General features: G+C 65.5%; 4 protein-coding genes across 7 annotated transcripts in view; 2 read left to right on the forward strand and 2 right to left on the reverse strand.

Annotated features, from left to right (window-relative positions):
• The first annotated feature begins 227 nt into the window (after nt 1-227).
• On the forward strand, nt 228-4225 carry MRPL9 (mitochondrial ribosomal protein L9). Its single transcript, XM_080368133.1, has 7 exons — nt 228-384; nt 900-1059; nt 1397-1521; nt 1915-1965; nt 2233-2334; nt 2733-2816; nt 3545-4225. The coding sequence occupies exons 1-7, from the start codon at nt 304-306 to the stop codon at nt 3674-3676; spliced, it is 735 nt and encodes a 244-aa protein (XP_080224259.1). The 5' UTR covers nt 228-303; the 3' UTR covers nt 3677-4225.
• RIIAD1 (regulatory subunit of type II PKA R-subunit domain containing 1) lies at nt 3987-4671 on the reverse strand (the record flags this gene model as incomplete). The annotated part of the gene is made up of 3 exons (XM_080368130.1): nt 4621-4671; nt 4307-4383; nt 3987-4155 (listed from the first exon to the last, which is right to left on the reverse strand). The coding sequence occupies exons 1-3, from the start codon at nt 4654-4656 to the stop codon at nt 3987-3989; spliced, it is 282 nt and encodes a 93-aa protein (XP_080224256.1). The 5' UTR covers nt 4657-4671.
• Nucleotides 4672-4785: 114 nt separating this feature from the next.
• On the forward strand, nt 4786-14842 carry CELF3 (CUGBP Elav-like family member 3). Its single transcript, XM_080368111.1, is given in 14 exon segments — nt 4786-5746; nt 6815-6897; nt 8421-8469; nt 8883-9011; nt 9392-9471; nt 9859-10002; nt 10510-10648; nt 11214-11363; nt 11430-11495; nt 11930-12000; nt 12002-12029; nt 12411-12554; nt 12871-13003; nt 13082-14842. Coding segments are annotated over 13 exon segments (1356 nt in total). The 5' UTR covers nt 4786-5601; the 3' UTR covers nt 12999-13003; nt 13082-14842.
• Nucleotides 14546-24157, reverse strand: part of SNX27 (sorting nexin 27) — a 34235-nt gene continuing 24623 nt past the window's right edge. The window contains exons 9-14 of one of the 4 annotated variants that reach the window (XR_013924227.1): nt 23325-23474; nt 22858-22986; nt 22586-22645; nt 20623-20685; nt 19159-20394; nt 14546-16522 (exon numbers count right to left, since the gene is read on the reverse strand). Coding sequence is in view for 2 of the 4 variants with exons in the window: in XM_080368074.1 (XP_080224200.1) it covers nt 16475-16522; nt 20623-20685; nt 22586-22645; nt 22858-22986; nt 23325-23474 (450 nt within the window). In the remaining 2 variants the exon portion in view is untranslated. Of the gene's footprint in view, nt 16523-17831; nt 20395-20622; nt 20686-22585; nt 22646-22857; nt 22987-23324; nt 23475-24157 lie in introns of all 4 variants that reach the window. The other 3 variants (XR_013924228.1, XM_080368074.1, XM_080368075.1) reach the window with 3 other exon arrangements.

The following is a 24157-nucleotide window of genomic DNA, read 5'->3' on the forward strand; positions in this document are numbered from 1 at the left end:
GCTCGGCGCGGGGGAGGGAGTCACCGGTTCGGGGTCGCTCCCGTGCTGGGTACGCAGCCCGGGGCGCGGGGTCGGGGCCGCCCGCCGGGGGGGCTGCCCGCGGGGGGGCTGCCCGCCGGGGGGCTGCCGGGCTCCCTGCCGGGCGGGCTGGGGCGGCCGCGCCGCGGGGCAGCCTCCGGTGCGCGCTGGGGCCCGGCGCGCCGCGGGCAGCCCGGCGCAGGGCGCAGGCGCGCTGTGGGCAGCCCCGCGGGGTCCTCGGCCGCGGGGTCCTCGGGCGCCGCCGGGAGCGCGGCGGGGGCGGCCATGTTGGGCCGGGGGGCGGCGGGGGGCTGCGGCCGCCTGGTGTGGGCGGCGAGCCGGGCCCTGAGCCTCAGCCACAGCCGGGTGAGGGCCGGGGGGGGGCACCGGGGGCCTTGGGGGCTTCTGCGGGTGGCTGCCGGGGCTGTCCGGGTACCTGGGTACGCGCTTGGGGCCCTGGGGGAGTACGGGAGCGTCGGTGAGGGGAGGGGGGGTACCGAGGGGTCTGGGGGGTGCGGGGGTGCCGGTGCGGGGAGCGGGGGGCTGAGGAGCAGGGGGGCCGCACAGGGGCGATGGGTGTCTGGAGCGGGGTACGGCGGGGGGTGTAGGATTCATGGGTGTAGGGAGCGCTTAATAAAACACGGTGGGGCGGCGGGGGGCGGGGGGTTACCCGGGGAGGTTTTGGAGGGGGCAGCCCCCTCGTCCCTGCAGGAGGGGTGGCTCTGGTGCCGGGTGGGGACGGCTGGGGTGGCCGCCAAGTTTGCGGTAGCGGGGGGAAGTCTCCCCTCGCCTTGGTCGCTCCTGCCCAGCGTGGAGTCGGGCTCACGGCCGGGAAGCTCCCGAGCTGCTCGGCCCTGGCTCATCCCTGCCTCCCGGGCCAGGGGACGGTGGTGGTGGAGCGGTGGTGGCAGGTCCCGCTCAGCAAAGAGGGGCAGCAGCCGCGCCTGCACCCCCGGCGGCACCGCATCTACAGGCTGGTGGAGGACACCAAGCACCTGCCCAAGAAGGAGATGGAGCTGATCCTCACCCAGGCCGTGGAGGGTACGTTCCTTTTCATGGGTGTCTGCCTTCCTGCAGCAGAGCCGCGTGCCGGTCACAAGAGTTTATTTGGTTTCTGCCCAGTTTTGCCCTGTCTGCATAGAGGAGAGGCAGGGTTCTCGCCCTTAGGCCCTGTTTCCAACGATATGGTAGCAGCAGGGATTCACCCCTTGGGCTGTGGGGTGATTTAGGGCTGCAAGGCCCTGGAATCCATAACTCTGTGGTGTTTTGGCTCTTCTTTTCTTAAACTTCCTTCAGATGGAGCCTCAAAGCTGCTGTGGGGCTGGCACTTGTCCAGCATGCGCCTCACTAATGTCACCTCTCGCTCCTCTCCTTGCAGGTTTGGGGAAGCGGGGAGACGTGGTCAGTGTGAAGAAATTCCTGGGTCGTAACAAGCTGCTGCCCCAAGGGCTGGCCGTCTATGCGTCGCCGGAGAACAGGAAGATGTTTGAGGAGGAGAAGAATGTGAGTCAGCATGAAGGGGCTGCTCCCAGCTTGGCTGGGGCACTTTTAGCCCATCCACCTGTGCTTTGAAACAAGGAGAACTTAAAGAAGGAGTGGGGATTTTGGTTTAAGAGGGTTGGTTGCTCTCTGGGGTCGTCCGTGCCTCCCTCTACCCACGTGTTTGTGGTTTTGTGGGGTGAGATCTGCTGATCGCCTTAGAAACGCAGTGCTGTGATGCACCCTGCTCATTAATAAATTTCTTCACAGACGCCACAGGGGTTGTGACAATGGGCGAGCCCTCCGGGGTTCCGTGGAGCCGCCTTTGCCCCGGCAGCATGCCAGCAGGGCTGCCCAGCACGCAGCGTTGCCGAGCTTTCCTTTCATTTGTTCTCCTCAATCCTCTTTTCCTTGCAGTTGCATCAGGAAGGGAAACTGGAGATGCTCCAAACCCAGAGCGGGGAGAAGGTGAGCGGAGGGGCTCCAGGGAGTCTGTGAAGTTGTTCCAGGGAAATCTGTGAGTCCTGGAAAGTGCAAAGCCAGAGGTGGGATCCGTCTCCCTCCCACTGCGGCTCGAGCAGGCAGCTGCCTACCCATGCGGGCAGCCCTGCACCCCCGGCACCCCACTGCTCACCTGCCCGTGCCCCTCGGGACCTCACTGACTTCCCAGCCGGAGCGTTGAGAGCGTGGTGCTCTCCCCTCTGCTCCCCGACACCTTCCTCCCCACCTTCACAGACCATCAAGTTCCTCAAGAGCTGCCGCCTCGAGGTGGGCATGAAAAACAACGTCAAGTGGGAGCTGAGCAACGAAATCGTGGCTCGCCACTTCCTCAAAAACGTGAGTGGTTCTTGTCAGCGTTGCCTGGAACTGGCTCTGCACCGGCTGGGAGCTCTTTGTCGGTGCTGGGAGCTGCCGTGTGCGAGCGGAGCTGCAGGAGTTGGTTGTGGGAGCCCAAATCTGGGGGTGGGGGATGTCCCCGAAGGGATTTTGCTGGGGTTTGCAGAGCCAGCGGCGCATCGTGGCTGGTTTGAGGCGCGGGGGCACGTGCCGCAAGCGGCTCAGCGCAGGGTTTAAAACCTTAAAGGGATTAAGAAAGGAAGATGATAAATCGGGGGATGAGGCTGTGGTGGCTCCCACAACACACGCCAGGCCAGCGCTGGCAGGAGCCGGGGAGCTCGCTGCGAGCTGCCCTTGCTCCCCAGCCTTCACTCCCGGGGCCTTGTTTTGTTTCTCAGCTGCGGGTTTTCGTGCCTCCCCACGCGCTGAAGCTGCCGGAGGAGCCCATCACCAGGTGGGGCGAGTACTGGTGCGATGTGACGGTGAGCGAGTGGCCCTTCGGTCCCCAACTCTGTGTTCCCAGCTCTGTGCCCCCCCGTGCCTCCCATTCCCCTTCTCGGCACCCCACACAACCCGTCCCCTCCTCCCACAGGCAGCCAGCGCCGGCGGTCTATGCCCACGTGCCCGTGACAGAGAAACACGGAGCCAAACTGGTGGTGCCCATTCTCTGGCGCAGGGTGTGAGGAGCAGAAAGACTTTATTTAAAAAAAAAAACCCACACACAAAAAACCCCAACAAAAAACCAGAAAAAAACAGCAAAACCCACCCCCCCATCCCCACGACCTAGATAGATGAGAGCATCTCCTCGCCCGTCGCCATTCATCTTTTGTCCTTCCCGGCCCTCCAGGGAGCAGAGCTGGCTCCGAAGCCGCCTGCCGCAGCTCCGAATCCGTGTCACCGCTGCCGGGTGCCTTGGCGGAGGCTCCCGCTTCCCCTGCTGCACTGAACTCCTGCAGCAGGCGGGGAAGGGAAGGGGCAAGGGCCCCCCCTTCCCTCTGGCTTCCCTCCTGCCTCCCAAGCTGGGGTCCCACCGGGATTTGGGGATGAAGCTCTGGTTGGGCACAGCGTGCGGGGAGACGTGCGGGAGCGGCCACAAGCTGGAGCACAGCAGCCGCTCCTTGGGGGGGGGTGGGGGGGTGGCCAGGGCGGTGCAGAGGGGGACGTGGGGGGGGGGTGTCCCCAGCTGTGACCCCCCGGTGCTGTGCCACAGGTGAATGGGTTGGAGACCGTCCGGGTGCCGATGTCGGTGGTGAAGTTCCTGCGGCCCAAGACCAAGCGCTACAAGCACTGGCTGGCGCAGCAGCAGGCCCAGCTGGCAGCACATACGGAGGAGTTCCTCTGAGTGGGGGGGGCCGCTGCCACCCCCCGGCACCCCCCCAGCACCCCGCTTTGGTTCCAGTGGGTGCCGGGGGGACAGCGGGGTGCAGCTTGGTGGGGGGAGCCTGGTCTGTCACTGAATAAACGGCTCGGCGTGGTTTGGAGCTTGGGGGGGCCGGCTGGGATGTGGGATGCTCCAGCGCAGCCTCCCCGGCCCCCTGCCACCTTCTGCTGTCCCCAACGAGCACCGGCGGGGAGGGGCAGCAGCGGGTGGGGGGGGTCTTATTGCCTGTTGTCAGGGTGAGACCCCGTGCCCCACCCCCGCTGCCCACCTCTCAGCTCCTCCTGGATCCGGCCCGGCAGCCCCGGCTGGCTGAAGTACGCTGTGGGGGGCGCACAGAGGGGTGAGTGGGTTCCCCCCCCGTGCCGTGGGGCCCCCTCAGTGCCCCCCACTCACCGGTGGCGAACTCCAGGACATCGTCCGGCCGCTGGCGCAGCAGCTCCCTGGAAGGGGGGATGGGGGGGGGGGCACACAGGGTTTGGGAGGAATAGAGGCTGTTTTGGTGTGGCTCCCGCACTGGAAAATGGGTGTTTGTGTTTCCTGCGCACGGAGGTGCTGTGGTGCTGTTCCGGGGGGGGGGGGGGGGTGTCTCACCTGAGGAAGCCCCCCAGCAGCGGCCGGAGGGTGGGCTGGGCCCGCAGGTACCTCTCACTGCTCAGCCGGAGTGTGGCCTGAGGGGGGGGGGGGGGGGGGAGTGTCACCTGTGGGGTGGCCCTGGAGCCCCCCCCGTGTCCCCCCAGCCTGTGGGGTGTCACCCGGAGCCCCCCCGTGTCCCCCCAGCCTGTGGGGTGTTACCCGGACACCCGGGGGGGGTCACCGCCCCACCCCCACCCCGTGTGGAGGGCTCTGCTGGGTGCGTGGGCCCAGCCCGTGCGGTGTTGCCCCCCCCCCCCCCCCCCCCCGGGCACCTGCGCGGGCCGCCGTGGCGGTTGCGGCGACGCCATCTTGGCTGCGCCCGTCGCGGGCCGTCGCCATGACAACGGCGGGGATGGGGGGGGCGGAGGGGCGGTGGTGCCCGTGCCGGGGGGGTGGGGGTGGGGGTGGGGGTGGTGTGTGTGGGGGGGTCCCCCCGGCGCGCGCCGTGCCCGTTGGGCCGCCCCGCCGCGCGGTTCCTCGCGCTCAGCACCGGGGACAGCGCCGGGCACGAGGGGCCGGCCCCACCCCCACCGCCCCCCGCGTGCGCGCACCCCTGCCGGTGGGCACGGGCACGCGTGCGCGCGCTCCCCGTGAGACCCCCCCCCCGCCCAGCCCAGCCCCGCGGCGGAGCCCCGGGCACGGCCGGTGCGCGGTGCCGGTCCCGGTGCCGCTGCTCCCGCCGGTAGCCGGTGCCCGGTGCGCTCTGACATCAGCGCCGGGCGGGGCGGGGCGGCCCCGGCGGCGGAAGAAAAGCGGCGAGCGGGGTCGGGCCCGACCGGAGCCGGTGGCGGTGCTGGGGCTCTCGGGGAGCGCGGCCGCCATGGGCCGCGCCGGGCGCTGAGCCCACCCCACCCCATCCCCCGCCGCCCCGTACCGGGGCCGGACCCCTCCCCGGGGGCTCCGGGGCGGCGAGCGGGCGGTACCGGCGGGGCGGGCGCTGACGGCAGCCGCCGGGATTCGGGGGCCGCCGCACGGGAGGCCCCATCGGGAACCCGCCGGGACCTACCGGGAGCGCCGCCCCCCGGGCAGAGCTGCCCCCGCCCCGCCGCGCCCCGTCCCCGGAGCCGAGCCGAGCCCCGGGGCCGCCTCGTCCTTTGTGTGCGCCGCGGCCGGGCCGGGCACCGGGCACCGGGAGCCGCGCGGGCAGCCGAGCCCAGGCGGCGGGAGCGGCCCCGGCCACCGTAGCGGCGATACCGGGAGCCGCAGCGAGCACCGGGAGCGGCCCCGGGGCCCAGCCCCCCCCCGGCGGCCCCATGAAGGAGCCCGACGCCATCAAACTCTTCGTGGGGCAGATCCCGCGGCACCTGGAGGAGAAGGACCTGAAGCCCATCTTCGAGCAGTTCGGCAAGATCTACGAGCTCACCGTCATCAAGGACAAGTACACCGGCATGCACAAAGGTACGGCACCGGGCACCGGGCGCAGGGCGTCGGGCATCGGGCGTCGGGGACCGGCACCGGGCATCGGGCACCGGCACAGCCCCAGGGAACAGGAGCTGGGTACGGCCGCGGGCCCCGGGAACAGCCCCCGCCACCGGGAACGGCCCCACGTACAGCCCCCGGCACCGGGAATGGCCTCGGCGTCGGGCACAGCCCCGCATACAGCCCCCGGTACCGGGCGCAGCCCCACGTACGGTCGGAGGCCCTGAGCACCACCCACAGCTCAACCTACAGCCGCAGGCCCCGGGCACAGCCCCACGTACGGTACCGGGCACAGCCCGAGGCACAGCCCCGGTACCGGGCACAGCCCCACGTACGGTACCGGCCCAGCCCTGGTTTACCTCTGCACGGGTACAGCCTGTGTCGGGTGTTGGGGTACCGGGGGCGGGGGGGCGGCTGTGCGGGGCGGGGGTGGGGTGTCGTGTCCGGGGGTGTGCGGGTGCGCGGCGGGTGCTGCCCGGCTGCGGGGGTGGCCTGGGGGGTGCTGGGGTGGCCGGGGGCGGCTGTGCCAGCGCGGGGTGTTGCGTGGGTGGGTGTTTGCGGTGCTGGGTGACGGGTGGGGGCTGTAACAGCCGGGGGGGTGGCGGTGGTGTAGCTGTGCCGCCCGGGGAGGGGGGGTGTCTGTCCAAGGCAGGGACCCCCCCCGTGTCTGACCCCAGCCCCCCCCCCCGGCCCCGCCTGGGACAGGCGAGCACGGGCCCGAGGCCGCGGTGATGGGCCACGGGGAGTGGAGCTGGGGGTCTCGGGGGGGCTGTGCCTGGGACCCTCGGGGCAGGAGGGGGGCACAACCCCCGCTCCCCCCCCCCCCCCTTCCCCTCTGGCCTGCCCTGATGCCTGGGGACCTCGGGGACCCAGCCCCTACCCAGGCCTGGGGGGCAGAGCGGAGGGTCCTGGGGTGCCACCCCCTGAAACAGGGGGTCTGTGTGCTCTAGGTGCTATGGGGGGGGCTGGGTGCCACGTAGGCTATAGGTGCTCGGTGGGGCTGTGCGTCCCACGCCCCCCGCCGCCCCCATCCCCTCTCTCCCCCAGGATGCGCCTTCCTGACCTACTGCGCCCGCGAGTCGGCCCTGAAGGCGCAGAGCGCCCTGCACGAGCAGAAAACCCTCCCGGGGGTGAGTGGGGGCGCGGGGACCCCCACCCCTCCGCGGGGACCCCCACCCCACCGTGGCCCCATGCCCACCCTTGGCAGCACCCGGGTGTCCAGGGTCCCACCTTTGGGGGGTGATGGGGGGGAGGCACCCCACAGTCATGAGCGGGGGGGCAGTTATAAATGGCGGGCAGGCGCTAACGAGGGCCTGGCGCTAACGGCGTGTCACCAGGCCAGCAGCGGGCACCGGGCAGCTGAGCTAACAAAGCCACGGGGGGGGCACATCCAGGGGTCCAGGTGCCCCCCACCCCCCCATTGTTGCTGGGGTGCTGGGGTCAGGGGGGCAGCACCCAGGTCCCCCAGCTCCCCCAGCCTGGCTGGTTGAGGCCTCGCGAGGCTGGTCTGGGGGTCCCAGGTGTGGGGCGGGGTGGGGGGTGGGGCAGTTTGGGGGTCCCTGGGAGCAAGGGGGGTCGGTGGCCCCCCCAGCTGGGCTGCGCGTGTCCCGCCAGCCCTGGGGAGATTTGGCTTCGCCGGGATAATCTGGGGATTTGGGGGCTGTAAATCCCGGGGGGATTTGCTGGGGGGGGGGGGGGTGGGATTAGGGCGGCACCGCCCCGACAGCTGCCCCCGCTGCAGCAGGACGGGGCGGGCGGCAGGACCCCCCGCAGGCCTCGGGGCGGGGGCGATGCTGGGGGACCCCAGGGCAGTTTGGGGTGTTGGGTGCCGGGTGCCCCCTCCCAGCTTCGTGCCCCCCCCCTCCCTCCCACCCCGGCCCGGGTTGATCCCGGCCCCACGGGGGATTAGGGGGGATTAGTGCCCCCCGGGGGGGCATTTCCCACACCATCTGGGGCGGGGGGGCACCTTCGCTTTCGGCAGGGGAAAGGGGCCGCCTGGGGTCAGCTGGGGCTGAAACCGCCCCCCACATCCCCCCATATTGCCCCCCCCCAACCACCCGTATCCCCCCATCAACCCCCCTCAGCACAGGGGGAGGGGCAGGGTCACGGCAGGTCTGGGGGTCCCCTCCTTCCCTGTCCCCCCCCAATCTCCCCCCCCATCCCCGTCATTGTTTATAGCGAGCGCTGATGATGTCAGCAGCGTTGCCGGGCAACGGGGATGGGTAAATTGGGGATGAGTAGGCGGTTGCCATGGAGCATATTCTGCCGTTGCCATGGTTACCAGGCATCAGCGCCCTCCCCCCGCGCGCCCCCCCCCCCCCCCCCCCCCCCGGTCTCTGGGGGTTACGAGGCTTGGGGGGCGGGGGTGGCTTCATACCCCCCCCAATTACCGGGGGGCTCGTTAGCACATCACCGGGGCCCCTCAAGCCCCCCCCCTCCCCCCCCATGGCGGTCACCGCAGCACCCGTTGCCGGGTAACAGGATGCAGGGCTGGGGTTGCCATGACGACAGGAGCATCTTTGGGGTGCTGGGGTGGCGGTGGGGCGGATCTGTGCACCTACGATGGAGGGGGGTGCCCGGCTGGACACCTGGGTCCCTCCCGGGGGGGGTGGGGGGGGGCTGTGTCCCCATCCCCCCCCCCATCCTCCCCCAGATGAACCGGCCCATCCAAGTGAAGCCGGCGGACAGTGAGAGCCGAGGAGGTACCAGCCCCCCGAAACCCCCCACCACCTTGGCCCCCTCCCACTCCCTGTGTCCCCAAACCACCCCTATGCCCCCTCCCCCTGCAACCTCCAGGGCCGCTCCACAGCCATGGCCACCCCCTGGGGGTCCCCCTCCCTGTCCTCATCCCAGGGGTCTGCCCCCAGGGCAGGGGCTCCCCATCCCTGTCCCCCCCTCTGTGTCCATATTCTCCGGGGGTGTCCCCAGCCCGGCGGGGTGTCCCCATTGGGTCCCGGCCCATCACACTGTCCCCATATCCCCATCCCTGGGTCTCAGCCCATCATGGTGTCCCCGGTGGGTGGGTGGGTGGGTCGCATCCCAGTCTGTGTGTTTGTAGGGGGTGGGGGTGGTGTCCCCACCCCGGTGTCCCCGTGCCACCCCCCCGTCCCCACAGAGGACCGCAAGCTCTTCGTGGGGATGCTGAGCAAGCAGCAGGCAGACGAGGACGTGCGCAAGATGTTCGAGCCCTTCGGCACCATCGACGAGTGCACGGTGCTGCGCGGGCCTGACGGCACAAGCAAAGGTGGGGGGGCTGGGGGGCCTCGGGGGTCCCCGAGGGCTCTGTGGGGCAGGGGTATGAACTGGGGGGGATGCACAGGCATGGGGCAGGGGTGGGGTTAAGAGGGTCTGTGGTGGGGGCTGGAGAGGGTTCCAGGGGGGCCATGTAGCAGGGGGGTGATGGGGTGGGGGTGGCCCAAGGGGGTCCACAGGGAACGGGGGCACTCGGGGCACCCCACACCGTGGCCTTGACACTGTCTGCAGGTGCCCAGGGCCGGGTCCCGGGGTGCCATGAGCAGGGGGAGGCCTGGGGGAGGGGGTGCCCTGGTCTCCGGGTGAGGGATGCCCTTTGTGGGGGAGGTGAGTGCCCCCCTCCCCATGCCGGCCCTGACCCGCCACCCCCAGGCTGCGCCTTCGTCAAGTTCCAGAGCCACGCGGAGGCCCAGGCCGCCATCACCGCCCTCCACGGGAGCCGCACGCTGCCGGTGAGATGAGCACCGCCTGGCGCACGCACCTACCATCATACTCACCATCGGCCTCACCATTGTCCCCATCATCATCCTTGTCATCCTCACCTGTCACCTCACCATCACCATCCCCAACACCTTCAGCCCATCACCCTCATCTTCATTCTCACCACCATCCCCATCATCATCCCTATCCCCATCCCCCCCCACCTTCATCCCCATCCCCACCACCGTTGTCCCCACCATCATCCCCATCGTCCCCATTGTCACCCTCATCGCCATCATCCCCATTATCACCACCATTGTCCCCCTCATGGTCCCCACCACTGCCCCACCCCATCGGGCCCTGGGGGTCCCAGCAGGTGCCCACTGGCCAGGTGACGGTGGTACCGTGTCCCCTCACAGGGTGCATCCTCCAGCCTGGTGGTGAAGTTTGCAGACACAGAGAAGGAGCGGGGCCTGCGGCGGATGCAGCAGGTCGCCAGCCAGCTGGGCATGTTCAGCCCCATCGCCCTCCAGTTCGGGGCCTACAGCGCCTACACGCAGGCGGTAGGGTGGCCAGGGGGCACCCAGGGGGGCAGGAGGGTCATGGGGGGTGTTAGACCCCTGCTGTGGTCCAGCGAGAGGTCATCGGGGTGGTGATGGACACTGGGAGATGATGAGCCCCCTGGATGGTGGATGTGGACATGGGTGACGGATGCTGGGAGGTGATGGAGCCTGTGACCCAGGATAGGGGTGCCGGGTGATGGGCAGGGGGCAATGAGGGACCCCCGTGGTCCGGGATAGGACCCCGGGGTGACAGATGCTGGGAGATGATGGATCCTCATGGTCCCGCGTGGGGACACCGGGGTAATGCGTTTTGAGGTGCTGCTCCTGGGGAGGTGACGGACCTCCATGGCCCAGGGTGGTGGCACTGGGAGGACAGACCCCGTTCCCAGGGTGGGACAGTGGGCGTTGAGCGCCGGGGGGGGGCAGGAGCTTCTCTTCCCGGTGGGTGGGGGTCAGGGCCCTGGGGGGGGACACCGTGGTGCCCGGTGCCAGGCGCTGTCCCCACAGCTGATGCAGCAGCAGGCGGCCCTGGTGGCCGCCCACTCGGCCTACCTCAGCCCCATGGCCACCATGGCCGTCCAGATGCAGCACATGGGCACGGTCAACCCCAACGGGCTCATCGCCACCCCCCTGCCCCCCTCCTCAGGTAGGTGGCACCTGGCACGGGGGGGATGGGGACACGAGGGATGAGGACATGAGATGTGGGGGTACCCGGGAATGGGGGACATGGGGGATGGGACATGGGGGACCCCAAGATATGGGGGACATCCAGGGGTGGGAAACGTGGCAGGGTGGTGCTGGGAGATGGGGCAGCTGCAGTGGGGACACGAGAGTGGCACTGGAGATGGGGGTGTTGGGTTGGGGGGTGGGAGCGGAGATGCGGGGAAATGGGGGCAGCAAGGGGAGATGGGGGGACAAGGGACAGGACAGGGAGGCAGCGGGAGGTGAGGGGCACCAGCGATGGTGGCACCAGGGGTGGGGATGGGGGACACCAGGGAAGGGGGACACTGAGGGGTGGGACAGGGGCACAGGGAGGGTGGCACCATGGATGGGGACGTGGCGGTGGCATCGCAGGCTGGGGACGCCTGGTTCAGGGACGCGTGGGAGGGGGACACGGAGGGATGGGGCCACCTAGGGTGGGGGGGACAGGGGCACATGAGGACTGCGGGTGAGGAGGTGCCACCACGAGGGTGACGCGGGTGTCCCTGCAGGAACCAGCACACCGCCGGCCATGGCTGCCACGCCGGTGCCTGCCATCGCGGCCCCGCTGAGTGTCAATGGCTACAGCCCGGTGCCGGCACAGCCCGCGGGACCCCCCGCCCCCGAGGCCGTCTATGCCAGTGGGGTCCCCCCCTTCCCAGGTGCCCGCCGCCCCCCCTGCGCCCCCGCCCCCCCCTGCCCCCTCTAACGGCCCCCTCTGCCCCCAGCCCAGAGCCCCGCCGCCCCCGGGGACCCCCTGCAGCAAGCCTACGCCGGCATGCAGCACTACACAGGTCTGGCCCCGGGCAACGGGGGGCACTGGGTGGGCAACTGGGGGGCACTGGGAAGCACTGAGGGGGGGGGACTGGGTGGGCATTGCATGGTACTGGGGGGACATTGCATGGCACTGGTGGGTGCTGGGAGGCACTGGATGGGCAGTGCAGGGCACATGGTACTGGGGGGGCTTGGGGGGCATTGATGAGCACTGGGGGGCACTGGGGTAGCAGCAGGGGACCATTGCATGGCATCGGGGGGTACTCCGGGCTGGGGGAGCACTGGAAGGCTGGGGCAGGTACTGGGGGGCACCATGGAGTGCTGCGAGGGCACTGGGGACCATGGTACTGGGTGGGCATTGCATGGCCTTGGATGACACTGGGAAGGGCTGGGGGGGGGCGGTGATTGTGCCCCCCACCCCCCAGTGCCAGGCTGACCCCATGTCACCCTGCAGCCGCCTACCCGGCAGCCTACGGGCTGGTGAGCCCGGCCTTCGCCCCCCCGGGGCCCCTGCTCGCCCCCCCGCCCCCCCCCGCAGCAGCAGCAGCGTGAAGGTGAGCGCGCGGCCGGGACCCCCCCGCCCCCAGGGTGCTGGGCTTGGGGGCGCACGGCCGGGACCCCCGTCCCCTGGGACCACCCCCTGCCAGGGTGCTGGGCTTGGGGTGCCCCGTGCTGTGGGGCTGGGGTGCCCCAGAGCATCAGGGGGTGTTGGGGTGCTCCCCCGTGGTTCGGGGGTGCCCCACTGGGAAGGGGGATTTTGGGTTGAAGGTGCCCATGGGGACGTTGGGTGCTGGGTTTCGGGGTGCCCCTGGGGGGGGGCAGGGGTCCCATGGGCGCGTGGGGCTGGGTGTCAGGGTGCCCACACGCATGGGGCCAGGTGTGGGGGCGCGGGGCCGGTGCCCCCCGTGCCCGCTGTGACGCTGCTCCCTCCGCAGGCCCCGAGGGCTGTAACATCTTCATCTACCACCTGCCCCAGGAGTTCGCCGACACCGAGATCCTGCAGATGTTCCTGCCCTTCGGCAACGTCATCTCCGCCAAGGTCTTCGTGGACCGCGCCACCAACCAGAGCAAGTGCTTCGGTAGGGCCACCGGGCACAGGGCCACCAGGCACGGGGACACCATGGCCAAGGGCACCATAGCCAAGGCCACCGTGGCCAGGGTGTGGGGACACAGTGGCCAGGGCCACCATAGCATGAAGACACTGTGGCCAGGGGCACCATAGCTAAGGCCACCACGGCCAAGGCGTGAGGACAGGGGGGCCAGGGCCACCACAGCCAGGTGCTGCAGGGCCACCTTGCCCCATAGCAGAGCCCCCCAGGGCTGTTGGGCAGAGGCAGGGAAGGGTTGTGGCCACCCCTGGCCCCACGGTCCCCAATGTCCCTGATGTCCCCACAGGCTTCGTGAGCTTTGACAACCCGGCCAGCGCCCAGGCAGCCATCCAGGCCATGAACGGCTTCCAGATCGGCATGAAGCGCCTCAAGGTGCAGCTCAAGAGGCCCAAAGACGCCAACCGGCCGTACTGAGCCTGGTGAGCCCTCCCGGGACCCCCCCAGCACTGAGCCCCACCTGCCCCCCAGCTCTGCCTAATGCCCCCCTCTCCCCCCAGCCCAGGTCCGGAGGCTCTGGAGCAGCACCCTTGCATGCTGCCCTATTGCAGAGCAGCCCCCCCCCCAGCGGTGCCCGCGGGGGCTCGGTCCTGCTGGGGGGGGGACACAGACCCCCACATGCTCAGGAAGGATGGACCCCCCCTCCAGGACTGATCCGGACCCCCTCCCCCGTCCATCCAAGTCCAAGCAGGGTTGGGTGGGCCCTGGGTGCCAGCACCCCCCCAGCGCCTGGGTCCAATCTGCCCTGGGGGGGCACCCACCCCCACCGCAGACCCCCGCTCCCTGCAGGGCCCTGCCCCCCCCTTCCCCCCCCGCGGGGGGGGGACCCTGCTTGGAGCTTTTTTCTCACCAAACAGGACCAAAACCAGCTCCAAGCCCGGGAGGGGGGGGTCCCACCGAGGTGGGAGATACACACCTGTGGTTGGGGGTACTGGCACCGGCACCGCCACCCCCCCAGGTCCCCTGGGTGGCCATGCCAGGGCACAGTGGGACCCCCTCCCCGACACACACTGCCACCCCGCTTTGCCCCCACCCCAACCTGCCTCAGTTTCCCCCTCCTTGCCCACGGGCAGCGGCGGCTGCACCGGCACTGGCCTGGGGAGGGGGCTTCCCCCCGCGCCACGGCCACAGCCGGGGCACGCCAGGCGCTGCAGGGACACAGAGCAGCCAGAACTGGGATGCTGCGACACTGGGATGCTGCGACCGATGCGCCCGGTGCCGCACGTGGCTGGCGTGGCTGCGCCGACGTGCTGGGTGCCAGATGGACACGGAGCGGCCGAAGCAGGGACCCGCCGAGCACCCACCAGCCAAACCAGGAGTCGGGCACGGCCGGAGCGGGGCTGTGCCAGGGCAGCTGGACGGACACGAGGCCTCCGGTGCTGCCCGGACCCGCAGCGGCCAAAGCCGGGACCCACCGGGCACCCACCAGCCAAAATGGGGCCGTGTCCGGCACCCACCAGCCCCGCAGCTGCCCCCATGGGGCCAGTGCCCCCCGGCATCCCCCCAAAGGGGACCGGTGCCCCCACCCCGGCATCCCCCAGCCCCACGTTTACACCCGCCGCTCCCCGCTGTAAATAAGGTGGTTGGGGGCGCGGGGGCCAGGCCTCTCTCTCTCTCCCCCCCTTTTGGGGGGTTTGGTACCTGCTGAGTTCATTTAGGGGGTGGGATGGGGTGGGGGGCACGGGGCCGTTAGCGCGGGGGGGATGCAGACCCCCAGGAGTTGACGTCTGCGGTTAAGATGCCGCTGCTTAACTTATTTGCTATTTATTGCAGTTACTTTGGATAATTTATTTTTTTCTCTTTTTTTTTTTCTGTCTAAATAAAATAAGTTTAAAAAAAAAAAAAAAAGCTTAAAGGAGACTCTGACGTAGCCGCAGCCCCCCCAGGGGTACGGGGGTGGGGGAGGGAGCTGGGCAGGATCAGACCCAGCGCTTGCGGGGAAGGAGCGCGGCCACGGTTCCCAGTAGTTGCATCAATAAATCAATTTATTTAAAAGAATATGTTACAATTAATTACACTAAGTGACTTTACCAAACAACCGGCATGGTTAGAGACCAAGGAATGAAACACCGGGAGCAGCTGGGGGAGGGAAGGGGGGGGGGGGGGGGGCGCTTTTTTTTATCTTCTTTTTGCAGGTTTTTTTTTCCCCCGTTTTCTTCACATTTCTGACTCACAAATAAAAATACAGATACTGCAGTGAAAAGACAATTAAGAGTTCTCTCAAATAAATTAAAGAGGATGTGGATGGCAGCAAAATCGGGGCGGGGGGGGGATACGTTTCACCGGCTCGTGGCACTGGTGAGCCCCGGCGTGGGGGCTCTGCCGGGGGCTGGTGAGGACAGGGGGGTCCCCGCGCCTCTCCCACCCCCCCGGGGCCACCAGGGCACCCGAGGACAACGGCCCCGGGGGGGCGAGGGACACGGCCCAGCGCAAATCCAATTACTCTCGGCGCTGGAGTAATTAATTCCCCGCTCCCAGCCCTCGCCTTCGCTCTCTCCCGGAGTCCCCGGCACCAACCGGGAACGCGTCCCCAGCCCCCCACAGAGGCCGGGAACACCGGCAGCGCGGCGCTGGGGCAGGCGTGGGACGGCGTTTCCCCCACTGGGCTTTTTAAATCTATTACTAATTTTTTTTCCTTAATGGCCAGAGCCGGGGTCATGGCAGGCAAAGGCTCCCGCCAGGGCCGTGCCAAGCCCCTCCGCCGGCGGCATCACGGGCCCGTCCTCTCCCCGTGGCTTCTCCCGCCGCTCCCGGCTCCATCCCAGCAGACGACGGAGAGGGCAAAGCACCGCGCGGAGCAAGCGGCCGCCGTTCCCCGCCTGGCATCGCCGCCCTCCCGCGCCCACGGTGCCCGGTGGGATGCTCAGCCGAGCTCCGCGCTCGTGTCCCGTTCCTCGGGGGGAGCAGCGTCGCCCACACATCACTGAAGCCCCCCGGACTCCCGGCTGCCTGGGGGAGCGACGCGGAAACCAGCCCCAAGCCAGGGAAAGCAGCTTTTCTACCTTATTCCTCCTCCTCCGTCTGGCTGAAGCGCTCTCCCGTTTCCTCCAAAAAGCCCGAGGGTCTCGGCTCACCGGCGGCGAGGGGAGCGGGCGGCCACCCGGAGCGAGGGGACGGATCCTGGAACCTGCAAGATCCCATCCCGGCCACACCGCCGGGCTCCCCTCGCTCCCGGCGCTGGACGGGCCCCACCGTCGCTCAAAGTCCACATGAAAACACCCAGAACCGAACCGGAACACAGGAAAAGAAAAAGAAAGTCAAGAGCTTGTAAACGTGTAGAGGTCCTTGTGCCAGGAGAGGTATTTCCCTGTAATGTTGCCGCTTTTTTTTTTTTTTTTTTCCTCCTTTTTTGCTGTTTTTTTTTTTCTCTAAAGTTAGTTTTTAAAAAAAACACGATGGGTTGGGAAAAGAGATGCGTGTAAAAACGCAAGCTTAAAAAAGGTACTGCCACCGATAGGAAATTTTAAAAGAAATATATATATGTATATACGTGCACAGTATTTGTATATATATATATAGCTTTTTAGGGGTGGTTGTTGGTCGATTTGGTTTTGTTTTTTTACATACATACATATATATGTCTGAACAGTGCAAATGGATGACGTTTCTAGTTCCAGTTGTAAAAAATAAAAGCACAGTCCATCTTCTGGAACAGGACCCAAGCGGAAGGAAGAGACAGAACACCCTCGGGCGGTTCCTCTGCCATCCAACACTGTTTTCCCCTCTTTTCTCGGCTAAGCCTGCCATTTATCCTAGTTGCTTAATTCCATAAACATGAAGTTCACAAATGGTATTATTATTAATAATATTTAGTTTAAGGGCTTTAATACGATAACAGAATTTTAAGTGTTAATTGGGGGGGGGGGAAGTTTACGTTCTTCCATGATGAGGGGCTAAGTGGCCGCGTCCCTCTGCTGTGACCTGACCATCTGAAAGATATTCTGAAAGAGAAGAAAAAGGACATTAAAAGCACGACATCACTCGGGAAGAGCCGGGTCCGACTCCTGCCAAGCCCCACCGCAGCCCTGTGAGCGCAGAAGGGGCTGGGGGTGACCTGTGGGGGTCTGCCTGTCCCCCACCTGGGCCTGGGGGCGGCCAGCACTGCTGCTGACACCGCTTGAAGCCGGGGGCTCTCGGCAGGGCAAACGGCCCGCAGCTCCCCCGAGCCCCTCTGCACCCTGATCCGATGGGCAACGGCCCCCGGGCTGCCCCCCAGCCGGCAGGGCAAGGAGCCAAGGGGCTGGCAGCCAAACCGCATCCTACACCCCCGCGAGCTGCCCCCAAGGTGATGCTCCAGGAGCAAGGAGCCCTCCTGGTGCCAACGTGTGTCACATCCCAGCTCCGGTGCCAAGCTCCAGCTCCCGCTGCTGCGTGCCGGCCCGCTGCGAGCCCCCGGGAGGGGAGAGGGTCTCAGCTCAGCGCAGAGCTGGGGAGAGCCGGGTCTTATGGAGCAGGCGGGATTTAGACACCCGTTCGTAGATGGGTCTCTCCTGGCCGAGCAGTTTTGGCAGGGGCGGCTCAGGGAGCCACCCACCGGGCCATGCCGAGCTGGGACAGGTCTGCTGCCGCCCTGCTCCGGGCCAGCGCCGATGGGAGAAGATCCCAGGTGGCAAGGGATGGTCCTGCTGCACCCCGTGCTGCCCCACCGCATCCTCCGGCTTCCCAGCAGCAGGGAGGAGCGGTCCCGGCGGAGGCTGGAGGGGTCCCCGGAGCCGGGGGTAGCTCCGGGATAAGGATGCGCTGAGGGTTGAGAGACACCGGGGTCCTCCCGCCTGGGGTGCGCAGCTGCGGAGAGCCGCAGCGCTGGCTGGAAGCCTCAATCCGGCACATCCCAGCGCTAACGAATCCTCCCAGCACGTGGGGCCAGACGAGGCAAATAACACCCTGCAGGAAGGTGGCTCAGCCCCAGGGCTGGAGCTCAGCAGGTTCGAGGAGGGCAGGAAGGAGGCCGGCGGCAGCCCTCAGACCGGGACGGGTTCCCGCAGGAAGCCCCTCGCTCTCCCGAGCATCCCTCCCCCTAGAAAAGGGCCAGAGGCTGCACGTAACCCACATTACGCTTGCAAGAGCAAAGCCGAGCCGAGCAGCAGCTCAGCTCTCCTGAAAGCAGGACGGAGCCATTTCCCTGCGTCCCCCCTGCCCTGGTGCCATCACCAGCGACGGGCCCCCCTGCCCCACAGCACAGTCCCCCTACCACGACTTCACCCACGAGCTCCGAGCCCCCCCCCGAAAGCCCCAAAGGGAGCTCATCACCTGCAGCAAGCCAGCCACAGCCTCCACGGAGCCGTGCACCCGCTGGGGAGGGGACACAACGGGCCCACCACGTCCCCTCAGCGCCCGGCGGGGACAAGAGGGGTCCCACAAAGGGCCGGGCTTTTATTTCTCGGCGAGATGGCAGACCAGCTCAGCCTCAAACCTGCTCTTCCTGAGCACACCCAGCGTTATCAGCCAGCATCTGCGGTTTGGGAGGCAAGTCAGCAGTTTACAGAGCACTAAATATATCTGTAAAGTATCTGCCAAATTCCATCAATCTTTTTATTTTATGCTGGAGAGGGAAAATTACCAAGTGACTGGTCAGAAATCCTCCTGATCTGCAAACAGCTTTCCCTCCCCTAAGGCTGGAGACAGGATCGGTCAGAACAGGCAGCATTTGGGGGGTGCCCCGTGCCCTGAGGGGGGTGTTGGGAGCTGCATCGGGACCCACAAAGCTCAGCCCGGGGGAGGCACCACCCCGGAGCCACAGCCGAGGGCTCGTCTCCTTACGCCAAGCAGGATCATGCAGACACATATAAATTGAGTGTGAGAAAAATCTATTTCCCTGGCAGGGAAGTAATGGGATGCTTAGTACTGAGGAACAACTGATTTAAGAAGGAAGGAAAAGCAATTGCCCTGGTTTCCGTTTCCAGAGCCGTTACTGCAGGCCCAGGAAGAGGCGTCTCATGGGCTGCGGGGAAGAGGCGATGCTCAGCCAGCGCCGTGAGCCACCCGAGCCCTGGAGCACCGGCCCCGGCGGGAAGCAGGACCGAGCAACCCGCAGCGAGCCAGGCTGGCACGGCGGCCGCTGCCGCTTGGCTCCCGTCGCTTCCTGGGGCTCTGTCGGCACCGGGGCTGCGGCGGGCAGGGGGGACGCAATGGCAGAGGTTGTTCCTTGCGGCTTTTGCTGCGTCCAGAGGGCACAGTGCAAAGGCCAGCGCCTGGCTCGCAGTGCCCAGCTCGCTCCTTGGCGTGGCTGTGCGGATTGCAAAGCCTCCCAGGGAGGTCTGCCGCCCCCAGCGCCACTGCCGTCGCCGCTTCCTCCTCCCCGGAGGGAAACTGGTTCGCTTGCTGCCAGGGCTAAGCAAGGGACAAGTTTTACACAGTCCCTGGGAGCCAGCAGCTCCGAGCACAGCTCTTCCACTGCCCCCAGCTCTCCTGACTCACCCACCAGCTCTCCCGCTCAACGAGGCTGTTTAACTTCCAGAGCCAGACAATCCTCAGTCCCTTCCCGCGGGCTCGCCTGGAGCAAGGCGAAGAGGAGCAGAGCCGCAGCGCGGCTACAGCAAACTGTGGCTCTTTGTTTCTGCAGAACCGCCCTGTTCACCTGCAAGCAGCACGGGAGAATCCCTCTCGGTGTCTCCAGGCTTTGTAGAGAAGACATCAAACACCCACTTTTAAGTTTGAAGGGGCAACACAGGAACAGATGCGTGACTGCACACAAAACCTTTGCCTGTTCTTCCTCAAACACGCCCCGTGCAGCACACGCTCGGCGTTTCGGGTCTCAAGGGTTTACCCCAGCGCGATTGCGGGGAGCGTTATCGCACAGGATCTGTTTGGCAGAGGAAGTGTCACACGGGGCGGCAGGCTCCCACACCCCCACATTTCACAGCTCTTTTCTGAACAGGCGACATATCCCACACCGCCTGCTACAGCTTTCGGATCAGTCAGACGGGGGCTCCTGCCCTCTTTGATGTCCAACACTTTCTAGCCAACACCACACAACTCTTACCCGAGAGAAGCACCTACCAGTACCGCTGGGGTTAACAACTTTCAGCTCCGCTACACACAACTGTGCTTTCCCTCTCACAAGTTAAATAACCCGCAGCTATTTCCGACGCCTGAGCAAAGAAGTACTATTTGAAGTGGGAGTATGACAAAGTGCTGGGTCCAGGGTGGCGGAACGAATGGCACTCCCGCATCCCTGCGGAGGACGCTACGAGCCCTCACGCTTGCAGAGAGGCATCCACAGGGGCCGCGGCGCTCGGCACACACCGCTGTGCCGGCATCGCAGCGCTGGATGGCTCTCTGCAAGCCGCCTCCACGCGTACGCTATGGCAAAGGTGCTGGGATAAAAGCCTACAAGAAGATATCCTAGACATGGGCAGGCGACATTCACGGATGCTTCCTGGTGCATCTTGAAGCAATTTAAAGTGTTTAGCTTTAAATCCCGTCCAGGTTGAATGCGAAAAAGGCCAGGCAGAGCGCGGCAGGAGGAGAGAGGCGCGTTTACGAGGTGCTACAACACAAGTGTTTGTGCTCCCTGCTGTTAAAGCAGCGCTGCGAACGGCATTTGTCAATCTCTAAAGGTCTTTGCTCCACCCCTGCAGAACAACAAAAGAGAAAAACCACGCGCCACTAGCCTGCAGCTTGCAGGATCAAGTCTGTTGTCCTTTAAAAGAAGTGCAGAGCCAAAGCGTTTGTCCCCTTTACAACTGCGCCCTTTCCCTCTCCTCCGGGGAGGTGAAGGGCTCGGAGCTCAGCCATCAGCTGCAGCGTCACATTCCAGGTCATCCAAAGATTGGCAGAGTCCAGGAGACAGGCAAGTCGGGACCACGTGTTTCTACCGTCAGGAAAGAGGCCTTTAAGCGCAAAGCCATCTCTATCCCACGAAAAGCAGCAGTAGGGTATTTTACTTTGCGGGTTCCCTCCAAGGAGAAGCCACTACGAAAGGACACTGTCCTACGCTAACAGGAACTGGAGCAGAGAAGCAGGAGGGACACTACGTCCGCAGCAGAGCAGCCAGGCTGGCTCAGAGAGCACAGATGCTGTTTGTTTTCAGCCCAATTACCTTGCTGCACATATTGTCTTTACTGCAGTTCTTGTTATCCTTGTCTGTTGCTTCCTCCTCCACCTTTACAAGGGAAAAAAATAAAAAAGGGTATAAATAAGAAAGCAGAGCTGGGGGGGACGGGAGGAGACTGAACAGCTGGTGTTGGAGCATCGGGATGGGATCCAGGGTGCTCCACAGATGTTGGACACGGGGAGCTACGGAGGAGCTGGGATTCAGAGAATAAGCCAGGCAACCTACTCGGGCAGCTTCTGCTTCACGTAGCAAGAGCCACAAAGGCTTTGGTGCTCGGTGGTACAGAGAGGTCACCCCCAGCTGGGACACAAACCCCAGAGCCAAGCTCCTTGGCTCCACACATGGTGCACGGGGAGCGTTCGGTGCTTTATGAAGCCGAACCGTCAAACTGTGTAAGCACACGCTATCGAGCCTCTCTGCCTCCCTCCTGTGAGGCTCAGGGCTGGGACAAAGCGGTCTGGGCTCCGGAGGGGCTCCTGACCACTGCTCCCGCCACCGCCCACCAGACAAAACAGGCTGATCTGGGACCCCGCGGACTCCGGAGCACAGTCCAGCACCAGGAGGTCTCCTTGCCCCTGCCTGCCTGCCTGCAGATCCCTGGTCACTCATGGGAGATTCAGCTTCCAACCCTCAAGCTAAGGCAAGTCAAGAATCCCATTTTCTTATTTCCTGGAAAACTCTTCCAGGCTTGTACTTCTCCCTCCTGTTGTTATCGTCCTCCGGTGAGCACAGCTGCCGCGGTCCAGACTGCACTCCTGCACGTCTCCAGCATGCCTCCCACACCCAGCACGGTGCCAACCCTGGATCCCAGCCACGCCGAGGATAAGCACCAACACCCCTGCCCCGGGCCAGTGCCCAGCTGGTAGGAAGCTTCCAGGTAAGGAAAGAGGGAGGCACCGTTCCCATTTAGAAGCCTCCACAACCAGGCAGCTGCAGGGCAGATTTTCCCGGATCACCATTTCAGACTTGCTGCGTTTAAGCTCTGTTTTAGGTACCCAAATCCGTCAGCTGGCAGAGACAAGCCATCAGCAGAGAGGAGGGCTGACGCCAACAGCACTGATCAGATCAAGAGCAACAAGAGAGGATCCAGCCTCCAACGGTTGCTTATCTCTGACCCCACAAGGGAGAGCAACATCTCTGGGGCAGCAGAGACACGGGATGGTGATTCAGTAGCACACACAGGGCGAACCTTGGCCAAAGCACCCCGGGGCCGGCCAAGCGAGCTGACGGCACGCAGCTTTTCTAGCTGCTCTCTCCCTCTTTCCCACAAGCAAAGCTGAGGGGAGCAGTCCCTGGGGATGACAGATGTGGGGCAACCCCAAGGAGCAGCAGATGGACACAAGGTGATAATCGTCTCCCTCAAGCGGGAGAGGACAGGGGAAGCGCAGCAGCAGGGATGAAGAAGGCAGGGCGGGCTGGCTCCATGCATCTCCCCGCCCGGGGCTCAGAGCCAGGTCTAAGCGCAGCTTTGACAGGAGAAGGCCGAGCAGGCACCTCAGGCTGGGATTCAGAAAAAAAAACCAAAAAACCAACAACCCCACAACCTCTCTGTGCTTTTCAGCAGCTTTCCGCCGGAGGCTCTCACAACCCTTTCTGAATAATTCAGCAACCTGCAGGATCTCCCCGGAGGACAAACAGATGCCGGGGAACGACTGGCCACACTTGCACAGCCTGGGACCTGGTTATCCTGGTCAGGCACACCTGCACGAGGTTCTCCCAGCACAGGGAGCTCCTTTGCTCCAGCTGCGACATGGAACACCCTCCCCCTACGGAACCCAGGCCTTTGAAAGCCAGCCGGTCTGCCCCCACGCTCCCCAGAGACCCGGTATCGCTGCTCTAAGCATCCCATCGCTCCCTGGACAAGCTGCTAAGGACCCAGCAGAAACGCTTGCCACTAAAAGCCTCCTGTGAAAGGTGAAGCCGTTTCCCTGCAGTTACAGGTTCTTACCTCCTTCCTCCACTTGAGCTCGCAGAAAACCCGTTCGAAGCACTCGTGCATGTAGTTGAACTGCAAAGAGAAAGCGGCGTCTGAGAGCAGCAGCCCCAGAGCCGCCCTGGCTCCCAGCCCCGAGCGTGGACTCCTCCTGGTGGCCACCGGCCCCTGTCACCTCCTGGCCAAGAAGCTGGAGCACAGGGTGCTGCTCCCCCAGCTTCTAGAAGGAGAAGCAGCAAGCTCTGGGCTTTTCCTGAGCGAACCTGCGAAGAACAGGGGGTACTTACATAGGGGGTGAAGATTTTAACCCATCGGGGTTTCTTCTCGCCTCGTGCGTATTCAAAACAAAACGCCATTCCCTCCTCGTCCGTGTCCCACCGCTGCATTTCGTCCCATTCAAATGCTATTACCTGGTTCTGAAGGAAGACAAAGCCCCGGTGAGGCCAGAGCTCAGGAAGGGCAGGATTACAGCAGCTGGAGCAGCAAAAGCGAAGCTGCACAAAGGGGGGACGACGATGCCTCTGACGACGGCCTTGCTGCGGGGACGGCGACGGGCTGGGGAGGCAGCTTTGAAAGGCCCACAGAGCAGCCAGGTAAACCCCTGTGCTCCCAGCCGCTGCCCAAACCCCTTCGGAGACCTCTCAGCAGCCCTGAGCCCCAGAGCTCCAGGGACACGGTGCTGGTGCAAAGCCGAGGGGGAGGCCAAGGGCTGAGCCCAGCTCCCCCCGACACCTCAAGGCACAAGCCCCCTTACCTCCAGCTGGCCCTCCTCCGTGCAGGCGTGGAGTTTAAAGTGCTTAATGCTGATGGCTGTGATCACATGCCCCTTCCGCCGGGAGTCACAGGAGCAATGGGGGAAGATGATCTCGTTATAACCCTCACACGTCCGTAACATGTTTAAATACTGCGGAGAGAAAGCCGCGGGCGTTAGCCTGCCCAGAGGGAAGGAAGGGGAGCCCTGCGTCCTGCTGCTCACACCCCGCAGCACTAACTGTCCCCCTGGAAATCCCTGGCTTTGCCGCAGCCCAGGGAGGCTGGATCCCCTCCCCAAAGGAAACCAACCCCCTCCCCCCGGCAGCAGCACTGGGCTAGGGGATGGAAGGAGACCCCTCCAGCTGCTCAACCTCCCTCCCCAAAACACGGATCCGCCCGGATCCGCCCAGACGTGCATAGAGCTCCTTGTGGCCTTGAACGCCAAAAGCCCTTTCTGGGAGAGCTGATGCAGCCAGAGCCGCCGACCAGCACGACCACGCTGCCCTGGGAAGGGCATGATCTGAGCAAACAGCTAAAGCAGCGCCGGGACGGAGCACCCTCAGTAGAGCCGTCCTCCGGATCGCTACAGGCTGAACGAGACCAACGAGGCCTGCCGGGCAGACGTGGGATCTGGCTTTCTGAGTCCTTCGATGCAAGTGCTACAGCTCACGGAAAGGTCCAAAGAGGTATTTTGGCTCTTCCTTTCCTCCCGAGTGTCGCCCCGACAAAGCAGGGCTGCCAGAACACCGGAGAAGCGCCGGCCACTTGGGGTCACAGGTCGGGACATGGAAGAAGCCAGCAGCTTCTCCAAGGGCTGGTACTCCAGAGCCCTGC

Source organism: Falco punctatus (genome assembly GCF_963210335.1).
Source record: "Falco punctatus genome assembly, chromosome: 18".
In the NCBI taxonomy this organism is placed as follows: Eukaryota; Metazoa; Chordata; class Aves; order Falconiformes; family Falconidae; genus Falco; species Falco punctatus.